Genomic DNA, 15,756 nt, shown 5'->3' with positions numbered 1-15,756 from the left:
GAGAGAGAGAGAGAGAGAGAGAGAGAGAGAGAGAGAGAGAGAGAGAGAGACCGGGTACCGCGGGCTTCGACTGCGCTCCAACACGATATACAGACAGACACAACCAAAACGACATTACATGTTACGTAAAATCCTACTCGGGAGCGACACGGTATTAGAGCATCCCGAGTCGAAATTTTGATCCTATTTCCAGCCTTACTATTTCTGTTCGACATCTATTTTGATACTTTGAAACCTACATAAACCTCTTTTGATTCTCTTAAACGTATCCAAGTTGAAATTTTAATCCTACTTTCAGTCTCACTATTCTATTCAACGCCTATTCTAAAGTCTATAATAGAACCTATTCTGATGACTAAAGAAAGTGAAAAGGGAAATTTCGGGCATTATCAGAGTCAAAGTATCACTAGAATTAGTAAATTGTATCATTAGAATTAAATCTACTTTGCTACCTTAGCTCCTACTGCGTTGTAGAATATAAGGTTTAACATGGGGCCAAAATTTCGGGATTCTTCAGAATGCACAAATGTTTCTCTTCACTTCCGTGTAGTCTGACATCACATTTAGTTTCAATGTTTGACTTTTAATTTTGAATAATTTTCGACTGCGCGAAGTTGCTTCTCCCTTGCGATATCGTGAATTTCTCATCTCGTCGGCGTAGCTAACCATGCAACCGCGACCGCCGACATCATTTTCACGGCAGGGAGGCCATTTCCGCTCGTTCTGCCGACTTTCTCGCGCTTGAACTTCCATTCGCGTCTCGTTTTTCCCGTAAAACCGGAGATATTTGACGAAACCCGCGCCGATGGTCACTGTGCAAATACTATTTTGCGCTGTATACCGGTATCGTATTTACCGTCTCGACGTAACATCGACGTAACATCCCACAACTCGGCGATCTCATTCGTGTCTCACATTATCCCGGCCGTTATCTCTCGCGCGATCCCTTCCCTCTTCCCTCTCATCCTTTCATCCTCATTCTTCCATTCCCCTTCGATTACTCCGCTTCGCCGGCCTTAAGTACACGTCGGTGTGCAGGCAGGCGCGTGGGTAGACTGGGGAGGGTTTAGAGGGCATCTGGTACAAATAAGGAATATTGTCTGGAAAGACGTGGTCTGAAGGACGATCACATACGCGAGAGAGGCGGCGGCGGGCTGAGAGTCGATGCGGAGGGGGCTGCTTTACCGGATCGGCGAGAGGGGGACGATGGGGCGTTGGGGTGGCGGGCACTCTTCTACTCGGCGCCTCGCATTTTCTATTTCTTCCCTCTCGCCCTCCTTCTGTTTCCCAGCGAGAAGAAAATCTTCTCCCTTCGCGGCGGTAAATAGGGAGACCGGCAAGGTGCGGGGAGGTAAAGAGATGGCAGAGTGAAAGGGAGGGAGGGAGAGAAGGAGAGGCCGCTGATATCCGCGCGTATCGTTGCCAAGGCTTTTTCCCCAGGAACATCGCGAAAAGAACAGCTCCAGTTTGCGTCCCGATATCGGCCGGGCGTAAGACAGCTTTGTGTCGCTCCCGCGGATCGATTCCGCCATCATTTGTGCCACGACGGATTACTCGCTCCCATTCCCGCGCCCCCGTCCTCAGCCCCACTCGCATTTCTTAGACTTATTTCTACTAGCTGCGCGAGATTGGGGGATGATCGAAGGTTCGTTACGATTTGACCCTTAACCCCGAGGTTCCTGGGAGTGACCCTAAGCAATCTTTCGCAACGGTTCTCGATCGACGAGGAGAAAATTGCGGTGTATCCGAATAACATTTGCGATCGGAGTCAGAAGTAAATGGGGATAGGGTTGAAACGAGAGAAAGAGGAAGCTTACTTATACGATGTTCTTCATAAAGTGGAACTAACGATCTTTCAATTTAATTTTCTTCTGAAAGTGGAATTAACATTCGGAAAGTTTACAGTAATTCTGACACGTTGTCGAGCGTTGCAGCAATTGTCATGAATAAAAATACCTACGTGCGTTGGAATGAAATCTCGTCCGACTCGTTTCAATTTAGACGTATTTTTTTATCGTGATTGTGCACGTTAGTTGGTGTGTTTAAATGTTAAAGGCGAGCGAGCAAGGTATATGAAAGAGGGAGGCGATTTTGCAGGCGGATATCGCTACAGGCGTATTTGCCCCTGAGATTACTTTTTCCAGGTTTCTCATCTGCGAGCTATTTCTTTCTCGATGAAATCGCTCCTCACATTCCCTTTTCTTTATTTACTTAGACGCAAAGTACGTAACGGAACTGTATATGCGTGCGGCAAAGCGGGATATCCGTAACTTCCACACTTTCGTGCCGAAGGGAGCTAATCTTAACGTTTCATCACGTTGCGCCGAACCCTCGTTCGCCCTCGTCCTACCTTCCTCTTTACGATTTTCCGTTCGAGAGTGAAAGGGTGGCGATGCTATCGCGCATAAACAGCTTCGCGTTCAGCGCTCTCCCGACAATTACCGATGCAAAAACGTAGCACCTTGCCTTCGCTTTTTTCCATCCTTTCACGCCGGATCCGACAGTCGTTTATATTTATATTCCCTGCTCGACGCTTCCGGCGCGCAATAACGACTCAGTGGACGATAGCGGAGCTCGGGGATGACGTTACGACAGTGGTGAGGTAATAACGAGAGCCGCGAGGTGGAGAGTGCGGTGAACGGGAGTACAGGAGTGTTCGACTGCTTCCTCTGCGTACGATGTAGAGCGAGAAGTAGAAGAAGAGCAGGAGGAAGAGGAAGACGGGAGAAGAAGGAGGAGGAGGGAACGGAGAAGGAAGGAGAAACTTTGTTCGAGAAAGAGAGAGAGAGAGAGAAAAAGCCGAACTTTCATCTTTCTACGCTTTTATCCTTTCGCACCTTCCTTAATTCTCGTCTCTCCGCGAGGATAAGATGGAACGGAGCTCGCCGAGACCATCATTAATAACTTTTAATATCGTTCGCGGTCCCAGAAAGTCATTTCTGGATATTTGTTCCGCTACAATATCGCCCGGTTGGTTACCTGGCGCCGCGCTATTATATTGTGATTATTGCCCCACACCATGTCGCCGTTAATAACCCTCCGAACCCATGATTGACGAGGAAATTGTTGACTTTACGACCTAGCTGACAACATATATAAAATGGTAACTGCAGGACAAACACGCGCGAGAGAGAGAGAGTAAGTGAGAGAAAGAGAGAGAGAGAGAGAGAGAGAGAGAGAGAGAGAGAGATATGACGCGAAGAACTACGTGCTAGTTTGTGTTTCGAAACTTCACGGTGTGTTGACAAAAATCGCCAAGCCGGAGGAAACAAGTAAAATGAAATTATGAAGAAATTGCGACCTCTCTCTACATAATTTAGGAAGCTTTTTTTATCCCTATTAATTATTATCTATCAATTATTAAACAATCTGAACTACGATTCTGTACATTAACCATTCCATCTATTTCGTCAAGCTATTAGCGATAGACAGACTTTTATTAAGTTTGCCGCCTTAATATAGGAAATTGTTGACTTTACGACTTGTCTCGTAAGACATAGATATTTCGCTGTTCTACTCTCTGTCTCCATCTTTCTCTCTCCCCCACCTTCTTCTCTTCCTCTTTCTCTTTCTAGTTCTCTCTCGCGATTTTAAGAGCGTAACTGTAGATCATGTAATAAAGTAAGCGTGCGAGTAAATATATTAAGGCGACAAACTTGATGAAAGTCTGTCTATCGCTAATAGCTTGACGAAATAGATGGAATAGTTAATGTACAGAATCGTAGTTCAGATTGTTTAATAATTGATAGATAGTAATTAATAAGGATAAAAAAGCTTCCTAAATTATGTAGAGAGAGGTCGCAATTTCTTCATAATTTCATTTTACTTGTTTCCTCCGGCTTGGTGATTTTTGTCAACACACCGTGAAGTTTCGAAACACAAACTAGACACGTAGTTCTTCGCGTTATATTTCATACATATCTCTCTCTCTTTCTCTCTTTTTCTCTTACTTACTCTCTTCCTCTCTCGCGCGTGTTTGTCCTGCAGTTGCTATTTTATATGTTGTCAGCTAGGGTGCGATAGTGTTATCCAAGTTAGCGAAAGTCACTACCAAACTTCGTGAGGTTCGCGTCTTCATCGCAGCCCCCGACCTCGGAATAATTAACGTTTCTCAAGACGCTATATGCATAAATTAGTATCAAGCGCTTTCTCGTGACTCCGTACACGGCAGATCGATATTCTAAGTTTAATTAGAACCGAGCCGGCGCGACATCAAGCAGTATTTCGCAATCAAAGTTGTTCGCGGAGATTTCGGAGAATCGAATATTACGCGTGAATATTTCAAGAAAAACTAGTTCTCTAATTCAAATTACGCCCACACGACGATTACGTCTTTGCGAGACGTTCTTACAAATATGCATTTGCACGACGTGCTTGTAGGAACGTTGGAGTCCTTTTAGCGGCAAAGACGATTAGAAATATCGTCGGTCATTCTTGACTACTCAAGAAAGTGCATTTCTCTCCACGCTGAATGGAGACTGAGTTTAATCTCTGGAGAGCTACTTAGCGAAGGAAGTTTGTTCGATCGGAGGGCTTTCTTGTGGAAGCACCTGGCTGGCCTACCACCGCGGTGACGAAGAGCCCTAATTATCACTTGGCCGAACACGGTAGGGTCGCTCGCGGAAATTCGTCTCACAAATCTTTTCATTCTCGTCGATTTTCCCCCTCGATTCTTCACCCTGCGCTTTCGCCTAAAACTACCCTCACGCTTTCGTTCTGCCTCCGTCCAAGATTTGCATGTTCTGTAGATTTTTGGCTTCTTCTTTTTCCCGACACAGTTGCCTGCACTACGTGCGACCAAGTTTCTCGGTTATTTTCAATTAGCACTGGGTATTAGAGCCGTTCTCTCGGCTAGTTTAATCTTTTGCATTATAAATAAGGCATTAACCCGGAAATTACAACGAGTCCGTTGTACGTGCAAAATTACTTCTTATTACTTGTCTTCTCCCTTTGAAGCTTCCTTTCTCATTTCCAAGCCAGGAAGGAAGGTAGCATGTATAATTTGGTTGAATTTTTTATTTTATATGTACTTTATACGTTGTATTCCCATCATGGATAAATAATAGACCAACTTTGTAGGTTTACGGCATTAAAAAATTTAAATCCACTGAAATGGAATATTCTTCTCTCGATCCTTCCTCGCAATTATTAAGGCCGCGCTCAGACTCGGGTGAGATATCAGATGCAGCGCGTTGAATCGCTCGGCAACTCGAATGCGCGGTTCATACGACCGTTCGTGATTTTCAGCCCGCGAGATCCCGCCGACAGTGATGTCGATATTGAGTAGATGGGACGCGGAATCGCGAAGTGACGCCTTTCGTATTAACCCTTTGCGGCATGATGGGTCGCACAGGCCGACCCCTTTTTCCGTTCAGTTTTTATAATTATTCTAACGAATTTTTAAATATCGGTTTTTTGTTTTCGTAAAGTCCCTACAAAAATCATAAATTTTTACTTGCTACTATTTTAAAATTTTTACTGATTATTATAAATACACAAATAGTCAAAGTTGGTGCTCTTTATGAAAAGTCATTTTCTACTAAATTATTATCAATATTGAAACAGCGATTTAGAACACCCTAAAACATTTTTTGGAATGGCAGATGCTTTTGCTACGTTGCTTTTTATTATAAATTAATAATCTGAAAAATATGGAAAAATCAATATATTCTACTGTAAATTCAAATAAGTAGTTGGAATATCTCTTAACGTTGTTCTATGAAATTTTAGGTCACTGAATTCTAATCTGAGGTAGAATTTTTCAAATTTTTTAAAATCCAAGATGGCACAACTAATATAAATTAATATGAATTTTAAAATTTTGCCTTCTGATTCATAATTAGCGACCCGAAAAATCCCTGGGTATAAGGTTCCAAGAAAATCTGGTCTGATACAAAAGAATTCATGACTAAAAGGTTAAATATGGAATATGATCGCGCCGGCACTCTCGGATTGGAATATCGTCACTTTTGCGACTCTCTCCCGTAAACGCTAAAAGTGACTCTCACGTGGGTGACATCTCGCGGGAGAATAATCCCGAAGTCAGGCGAGTCCGGGAGATTCACGAACTCGAGGGGAAGTCCGACGACCCGAATACGTTCTATTTACCTCCGAGTGGGCTCTAAATTTCGCTTCTCGGCGGCCGGCCTGAAGTCGCCCTTTTCCCGTCCTGATGAAAAGGGATAGGGAATATTTTCGGGCCGGCTAACCGTGAAACGAGATACGCGGAGGTTGACCCCGGGGCAGCTATATAGTGATCGATGAAGGCTCGAAGGATCCTCGAAGGCGGCCTGCCACCTCGCGCGAGTATCACTCCGTCGTCGGGGTGCGCGTGTGTACGTGTGCATGCGCGACACTGTATGTGAGCGTGCACACACGGGCCAGTCGCATGTGTCGGTACTCTCGGGATGATCCCGGCCGAGAGGTCCTGCACTCCCAGCTCCAGACGATGTTTTCCTTTCGTGCAGAATAGGAACTTTTACGCTGGCCGTCTAGGGATTTCCTTGGGAAGGGTCGCCTCCGACGCGGATAAGCCTCCGGAAGGGATATATGTACGGAGCCGAACTGGGAAAGGAGGAGGTGTCTATCCTTCGGACATATTCCGGCGTGCGCTCTCGCGAAATGAACATGGGCCGTTCAGTGAAACTGGAAAACACCGGCGGCTACAACTTTCGTCGATAACAATGCACGTCTTTTCATGCCTCTTTCGTTGTCTCTCTCATTGTTGACTTTTTGTGGGGCCCAAGCGTTAATTTCGTTGAAATACAATTTTTTCTTCATCAAATAGAGTCGTAAAAGATGTCCCTGATGAAGAATCTTGTGGCCCAAATCGACGGGAATCGTTACTTAGCCGATATAAAATATTCGAGAAGTACTTAAAGTGAATGCACACATTTGTGTACTGGGCTTTAAAGGGTTAACGCGGATAGACTGGAAGTTGTTATTATTGTTATTATTGTTGCTGTTGTTCTTGAGTGTAAGCGGGATTCAATTATGTTCCGTAGACGTTAATGTGTTTACAGTGAAGACGAGTTCTCCGGGACGCCGCCGTGGTTAGCCCAATCATAAGTGTATACTCATTGATCGATTTTTGCGAGATTCGCTGTTCTCGCGCGGTCTCCCCGGAAATTACTTTCGTTAATTATGTGACGTCGGCTTTGTTGGTCATCTAATATGCCGCTAACGAACATGGGAAGGTACTTAACAACTGTTAAGATGCATCCTCTTAGCAAACGCCTAAGTTGAGCTAAGAGCATTTCGGACTACTTTGCCAACTCGTATCGGATATGCTGCTTTAACGTTGTTTGACGCCAACTCTGCCATGTTTTCTTCCCCCTTCTCTCTCTTTCTTTCTTTATTTCTGTCTCGATATATGTGTTTAGATCATATAATTCAATTATAATCTGAATAGCTAATCAATATTAGAATTTTACTAAAATTTAAAGTGTAGGAGGTATAGTCGGTTGCAAATCGGCTTGTTGTACTTTTTATTGAATAAAGTCGCAAGTTATCAAAATTAAAAATCGCTACCAACACGTATGTGCAAATAATATATACAATAAATAAATACATAAAAATTGCTTCTTAAAATAATGTTTTTCTAATTTAAAATAAATAAAATAAATAAATTTTCTTTCAATTTTTACAAGTGCCACTCTGCACTGTCACTTTAACTCCTGTCACAACCGATTAGCAATTCTTTTGCTCTTTTAATTTTAGATTACTATATAACTTTTTCAAAAATCAATGCTCTTGAGCACATTTCTCTCCAGAAGTCTAGAAAAGTCTCAGCTATAAGATAGTAATGCAATAAAATTAAAATCTACAAGTAGATTTGGGGATAAATAATTGGGATAATATCATTCTATATACAATAGATAACTGCTTGTGACGAGTTTGAGCTGAAAGAGAAATATTTGAAAATTTACTTATAAAAGTTTGTTTCATAGAAAAAAACTATTTCCTAGAGCTTGAACTTTACATTCCACAAGTAGATTTTCAAGTATTTTTCTCTCGATATGATGAGGATCACGGGTTAAAAATTTCTAATCAATTTATTCGTAAGTTTCAAATTTATTTGATAACGGTGAAAAAATACTCTCCTCGTAACAAGGTGAATGTCGAGCGGCTATGAGTTTCATTCCCGACTTTTAACGCGTCGATACTCGTCATTCGTCTCTCTATCGCAATCCGACGGAGTGTAGCTTGTCGAGTATCCGTACTTGCGCGTATAAAACTTCGCGAGACGAAATGCATAAATAAATTCGCGATAAATTCGACGCGGTGATCAGCCGGTATTTTTTATGGTTCTCGCTAGCAATTTGCCGGGCGATTTCAGTCACCTGGAAACGATTGGCGGGACGGGTTGACGCGTCTGGCATTACGTCCCGCGAAACGAGACGAGGACGCGTATTCTTTCGAATTGCGACGATAAAACGCGCGCGGAAACCGACGACGGGAGCGTCGTGACAACGAAATCCCGTTAATTTCGCGAATAAAGCCGCCGCTGCCGCCCGCGGGGCGGGGAAACTTTTCTATGTTGAGCACGACTAGCGCGAATAATATCTGCGGCAACTGACATAAAGATCCATGTACGTGCCTCGCGGAAACGCCTGTCGAACGAAATATCTCCGTACAGTCGAAATCCTCAAAGAAATATTTTATAACATCTCCACGCGCGCATACCTAGGAAATCCGGAAATATTCAACCGTACTCCACGTATCCTATGCTCTGTCTCTCTCTTTCTCTCGATTATCCATGCGATTGCCACAAAGGACCGTCTCGACGGTTGAGAAGGAGCATTATCCCTTCAGCGATTACGAAGCGGGTCGATAATCCGGCATAGTTGTATAAATGTGCGAACGCAGCCAAGGCCTTCTCAATTCTCCTTCGCGTCGAATCGCGCACATCCTGCACATGAAGGAACACACGCGTTTGTTGGTGACATGATTCAAATTGTATAAAACTGTACATATACACCATGTACGACGCCATGTATGTTCTATCATTCCTCAGATCGAGAGTTGCACGACCTTCAGCCTTCCAACGTTTTAGATTGAAAATCGGACACAAGTAACTCTAATTATAATGACAGGATTATACTCCGGTTATAATGGCTTCATTGTAAAAAATTTTGTGTTAAATTTAACGCATCTCCCATGTCCCGATTTATCCACTCTAATTTCAGTGTTAATTTAACAAGGCAAATATGTTAACAAATAAACAATCTATTTGTACACTATACATATAAAATATGTCACTTAGGAAATATTTATTCTCGAAAATAATTATATTGCGAATTATTATGAGCGTAATATGTTATTATTAATCGTTATTCCGTGTTCTTCATTCTATTATTATTGCGCAAGTCCGTCGGCAATGATTGCCGATTTTGACAACAGATTTTGGTAAGCTCGCAACTTCACTGTGTCCAGACCGTTTCGCGACCCACCGCGAATCCCTCGGCGAAATTGCGAGGAGCTCGCAATTATCGGCGGCCACGTCGCGTCGAGAAGGCGACGGAACGATTAAACGACGCGACTTCGTTTCCCCGGCGTTTCCTCCGTTGTTTCCCTCCGTTGTTTCCTCGAGCGCTCTTGTTCGCAGAAGCCGCGAGACGTTCCCGCGCGATGTAAATTCAAAACCTTCATAAATTAAAACGCTCGTTCTTTTGCGCCTGCGGCAACTTCGCCCCGAACAAGCACGGTAATGGAATGGGGGGCGAGATGCAACGGGAAAACGATAAGTTTGCGTGAGGAAACGACGACGACGAGACCGCAGCTCCTTTTCTCCGAGCGGGCAAAAGCAGCCAGAATTTATTGTGAATAAATCCGTGTTACATCGATCTCTCGGACCTCCCTCCCCTCTTCCCCGCCCTCTGCCGAATGTTTTGTCCCGCTTTAAGTGAAATTTAAAGCGGACGTTTCTCCGTGATTTCGGTGGAGCCCTTAATTTCTCTTCGCCGAGAGGATTTCCTGTGCTTTTCAAGATCTCTTAATCACGCGCGACATCAAATCGTGATCGGCCGGATCCCGACCACTTGAATTAAGCTCGATCGGTGGGAATGCACTTTTGAACGATCTCCAGCTGACAATGAGAGTCACGTCAACGTCGCGAGGGATCTCGCGGCCGTAAAGAAACTGCGAAATGCAGCGCACCGCCACTGAATTCTTAATTAAGTCCCATCCACAGAGTGTCGCTTCTTATTTCAGCTCGAGATGGGAACGTGCTGGTTCGCGGTGTGGGTGCTGCTAGTCTGTCTCGTAGGCGACGCGCGGCCGCAGTACAGGGACAAAAATATAAGTGAGTAAAACTCCAAACTGCCGGCCGATTAGTCGTAATCAATTATTACGTAGTGTAGATCATGCATCATCATTAACACTCGAACGCCGAAGCTTGAATTAAGAGACTCGCGTGTTAAAAATTTCCCCTTTTTTTGCGTTACCAAGTAATATTTGTTATCATGTTGCACGGTATTCAGCTGTTAATCCTCTTTTTATTCCTTGTTATCAAAATTCCTAGAAGGAAAAATAACTCGGAGTTGTATTTAATAATTTCATTTCTTATATATTGCACATTCCCATTGGAGGATCATTAGTAAAAGAGGCTAATAGGGTGTAAGATGCTTTCCTTGTCTAATTAATGAGCGAACAAGATGAAGAGAAGAGGAAGGGGTAGGAGAACGAAAAGGAGGAAAAGCGATTGCATGGTCGATGCGTGCTCTCTTTCTTTTATTCTTTTATTCTCTTTTCATTTTTCTTACATCATTCCTTGCTATAGTATGCAATAAAGGAAACATCTTGCTCAGCATGTCTCTGTCCATTATTGTTGGTTTCAGACGCCTCATACATATCGAGAGAAAAATATTTGAAAATTTACTTGTGGCGTATAAAGTTTATTCGTAGAAATAAACTTTATTTCACAGAGAAAAAAATTCCTGAGAAAAGATACTTGGAAATTTATTTGTGAAATGTGAAGCTCATTTCATAGAAAGTTTATCTCATAGAAGTAAACTTTATATTCTCCAAATAAATTCTCGAATATCCTTTCTCTCAGTGCAAGAATGCGCAGTTTATTTCTATAAATTCGTGCAGAGCAACTAACATTAAATATTTTTGTCTTGCGAATGTAAACATTATTCAATTTTTTCACTCAGTTTTCAACATTCACATGAAAAATAACCAACATCGATCAGGCACGTTAAATGACGTAATATTCCATGTATTAATATTTCACGTAATATAACTATACGTAATTTGACTCTCAAATTCGTTGACGTAGAGTCCCCTGACACTTGATAACGATCTGATTATGCAACAACCGTGTACACATAACGCAAGTTGTCGGTAAATACAGTCACGGCGCGCGACGACATCATTTTCAAATAATCTCGGCGGAGCCGATAGTGAAATCGCACGTTTTTTTCCCGAACGCACGCTTATATCCATCAGACGTCACGGACTGGTGATTCGTCTTACTTGAACCTTAACGAGCCGTTTTAATCGTGAAAGCGAATCCTGATCCGCGATTGTCCGTGCTGCACAATGATAGACGATCCCCCGCGCTCCGAGAAATGACGTCACGGCGACGACTAAGTGCTCCGATAAATTACTTTCGCCCAGTCCCTGAACGCGTCCATCCGTTTCGCGCGACCGTCATCGCCGAGACGACCGATGACGGCCAAGCGTTTTGCGATAAATTAAACGGTTAATCACGATGGTAAGCTGCGTCGAGCGTGCGTGCGCAGCGCTAATTATTCAGCGGCGTTCGAAAATAATACGTCGTGTTAAACCGACACCGGACAAATCGGTGAATATTAAATCCGCGAAAGTCACGATTATACTTCACGTCGCGCTGCAATTACTTTTCACTTCGTTTCCGCATTACGGTTGCGATTCGCCGACTCGTCGACGTGTCGCAGCCATATGATTGAGTCGCGGTCGCGTAATCGTCGACGTCGCTGTTAAAACAGAGGAAAAAGCCGAAATGAGACGCACGTTGAAAGCTTATTAAGCGATTTGCACACATTTCTTTCCAATGAAGTTGCAAGGATTGTCACAATTGATAGACACTGCTAAAAGATTTACGTGGTAATTGGTCATGGTATGTTGCCGAAGTAGCAGTACATAATGTAAGGATTGATCCTTTATTATACTCTTATATGATAGGAATATATTGTAATAGAGATTCTCTCATTTTTCCTGAATTTTCTGTTGCAATTGTGACGTCAAATATCTCATATATTGTCTGTTCTGTCATAATCAACTGTGCAAACGCGTCAGTAATGTCTCCCAAATGTGACAAAAGTGCAAATGTGAAAAAAGTGTGCAAATTGTCTTGCAACCAAGCATATGCGTGTACAGTAGATAAAAATGCGAACGTCATGACAATATCGTTAGGATTCATGACGCTGATAGGATGATCGCTACAATGAGAGAAATTATTCAATAAATAATTAACAAACGAATATTTCCGATCAATTTTTACATTCGATCAGGATATCCAATTAAACATAATCGGATATTTCCGATCATAATGGAATTTCGTCAGATAAACCGATCAAAAAATTATAAACCGATATTTCTCATCGGATGTTTCCTGATCGGATACAAAAATCGGTATTTTGATCGAAGACCCGTTTGTTAATTTTTTTATCAGATAATTTCTCTCAGTGTATCCGACAACTGTTCCATCAGCTGCGAGTATTTGTTCATACACGCTGATTACACACGAGACGAATGCAAAATATTCAGCATAATTTGCCGTGAAAACAACAAGAAGTAAGTCGTTGTGAAATTGTTATCGTTGACGAAACTGAGGTAATGATTACGCAACCGCGGACTGATAAATAATCGTTGTGTCCGCGCCGTAATGAGAAACGAAAAACGACGAGTCTTATTAGTATATAATTATGATTTCCTCCTGTTATCGTAATGCACATTTCGACCGGGCTGTTGAGAACGCGGAAATGGAGAACGTTGGGAGTCATTATTGACATAAATTTTTACAATATTTTTCCCTCTCTTTCTCCGTCCACCTCTCCCAGCCTCTTTTCATTTTTTACCAGTTGCAAAATCCATTATGTACGACATCACGTCGCGTCGCCTGTACGTCGAAACAATTTTTACTAATTAACCACCTGCACGATAATTAATTGGAATAAGCCGCGCTCAATTAGCGGTTAGTTATTCCCGATAAAAATTTGCTTTCTCATAATTAATTACGTTTGTTCTCGTCTCTTTCCCTTTTAAATTCTGCAGGATGACGGGTTATTGTCTCCGACAGTCATTTGTTGATTACTTTTGTCCGCGATATTGTCTTTCTCCTTTTCCTTCCTCCCCCCTCTCTCTTTCATTGTCCTCTGCGAAAGATGATAAAGCAAGGTGAAGTATTTTGAGAAATCTCGTGTTGCGTCACGTGACGTCAGATCTCGTGCATTTCGCCGATGAGAAAAATTCGCCGCGCGGCGGCAACGACGTAAAATTAAATCTATATCTTTGGCTCGCCGTTATCCTCCGGGGGAGATCCTCTCAATTTGTCCGGGAACGGTTCCACGGGATTGAACGAAAGATGCAGAGTCTTGATGTTTTCTCCCGCCGGTGTGCACAGGAAAGCCGGTTTTCCGCGGGATTAAACCCTTAGAATCGACACAAAGTTAATTAGACCCGCGTGTCAAGCTTCGCCGATAAGGGCTACAATGTTCCCTTTCCTTTTCCTTCATACCCTCCCTACGGGTTTGAATTGGCGATCGAGATACGGCAAAAGATAATTTCTCGAGTTTGCGCGATGCGTCTTTTTACAACTTCGGACGTATATACTCCGCGAGCGCGGAGTATGAGGCGCAGCGATCTGAGGAAAGAAGTCTCTGAACTTTTACGACTCACTCCTGTTATTAATTGCTGCATCTCGCGTTATTGTGAGTTCTACAGAAGATTAACGGAGAATCCGACACTCTTCGACTCGACTGGACACGTGATTTTTAATCTATTATTATCTCAGACCTGTCTTGTGCGCACAGAAAAATATATACTGCACTTGAGTAAATATCATTTGTTTCAAATGTTCCATAAGTAGTGTATATGTCCATAAATCTATCATAAGCATCGAATTTATTCAAAATATATTCTGAACTTTGGTGAGTTCAACATTTCAATGAAGAATATTAAATTAAAACAAAAATTCGCGTGATTTGTTTACCATATAGAATCGAACTTATAGATAGAACCTTTTCTTCTGTAAAGTTTTATAATATTCTTATAAGGAGAAAATAAATTTTGCTTTCGAGTATATGACGAAGAAAAAAGCTTTTCTAGAATTTGTGATGAGTATATTATTTTTTTTTTTAAAGTAAAGTAAAGTGAATAATTGCTTTTCCTAGCGATATACTGAGAGAAAAAATATCTAAGAAATAAAAAAAATTTATTCTTTAGGTATAAATATATGGAATAAAATAAAATATATAACCAAATAAAATATTTATTATTTTTCAGACACTTTTTCCTCTCAGTGTGGAATGATATTTTTCTGTGTGTGGTCGTTAAGAGCCGACTTTTACATCGGCGATATCATTTACGATTTCGCGTCGTGCAATAGACGAAGAGAGGAAAATGAGCAAGAAAAAAGAAGGGGCACGGAGAGCCGTACATGCTAAATGTAAAAATTGAAAACACGGCAAAGTAGCCGTGCTGGAAACGAGGCGCGATCGATTCCAGCGCGTGTCCATTCCTCGTCTACGGAACCGAGGGGTTCATCTCGCCGTCGTCGTTGTTGGAGCTATTATAGGGGACCGGAATATCGTGTCTCGCGGGTAGTTTCCGCAGTTTCCACATAAAATTTTTGCAGCTCGAGCGACCGCGGAAACGGACACGCGCCCGCGTATACACACACACACATACACAGAGAGACGGAGAAACAGACAGACGCTCTGTCCGCTCGATAAACTCGAACGAACGCAACGAAATCGTGGGGCTTCGGTATTCGAGTGAGCCCCCGACGAATGCCCTCGTGAAATTGGGAGCAGATTGGGTGGTGAGCGCGCGGGGCTGCGATATATACGGCAGGTTTGGCGTCACTGATTCCGCCGAATAAGACGCAGAGGGTGGTTAAAAGATCGAATTAAGTGAGGATATCGCGCGCGCAAGAGAGACTCCGGAATGAATATCTTTCTCCCGCCGCGGAAGAATTCCCCGGAAAATCCCCGGTCTCGCTCCCTGAGACCTGTTACGTTCGAGAAAGTCGCCGGAGGGTAGTATTTTATTCATTCGTCGAATTATGGAGATCTCTTATAAAGCACTCGACTTGCCGCCCGTATTAACGATCAAAAGCGAAGCGTGTTCTTATTAACATTAGAATGTACGATTTATTTCATACTCTCGCGACTTTTATCGCGGGAATAAGGATTTTATACTTTTATCGTAAGTAAAAAGAGATTCCTTTCTCTCTATCTCTATCTCTAACACTTTCTGACACTTTCTTACTCTCTGTCTCTCTCTTCCTCTTTTTCTCTGTATTCTGATACTGAAAGCGCGAGAATATCTGGAATTAAACTCATGGAGAGAGTCATGCGAGAGTCTTTAAGTACATCTCCAACATATTTTAAAAGTATTTTTGTACGTATTTCGGTATTCAAATTCCCTTTTCCCGACATGCTCAAAGTGTATTATGGAAATAATTTCAACACTTTAAATGAAATATATATATATATATATATATATATATATATATATATATATATATATATATATATATATATATAT

The 15,756-nt window shown here is 42.3% G+C and overlaps 1 protein-coding gene across 8 annotated transcripts in view; it reads left to right on the top strand.

The window, feature by feature from the left end:
- The window catches only part of LOC116841693 (low affinity immunoglobulin epsilon Fc receptor-like), a 256,972-nt gene that overhangs the window by 139,663 nt on the left and 101,553 nt on the right, over positions 1 to 15,756 (top strand). For all 8 annotated transcript variants that reach the window (XM_032809952.1, XM_032809959.1, XM_032809955.1 and 5 more), the window contains one exon: positions 10,213 to 10,303. In XM_032809952.1, the coding sequence (XP_032665843.1) occupies positions 10,213 to 10,303 (91 nt within the window). The remainder of the gene's footprint in view (positions 1 to 10,212; positions 10,304 to 15,756) is intronic.

The sequence above is a fragment of the Odontomachus brunneus genome, unplaced genomic scaffold (genome assembly GCF_010583005.1).
Source record: "Odontomachus brunneus isolate Ranch 3 - 2012 unplaced genomic scaffold, Obru_v1 Obru_scaffold_017, whole genome shotgun sequence".
NCBI lineage: Eukaryota > Metazoa > Arthropoda > Insecta > Hymenoptera > Formicidae > Odontomachus > Odontomachus brunneus.
This window is presented reverse-complemented; position numbering and strand designations above follow the sequence as displayed.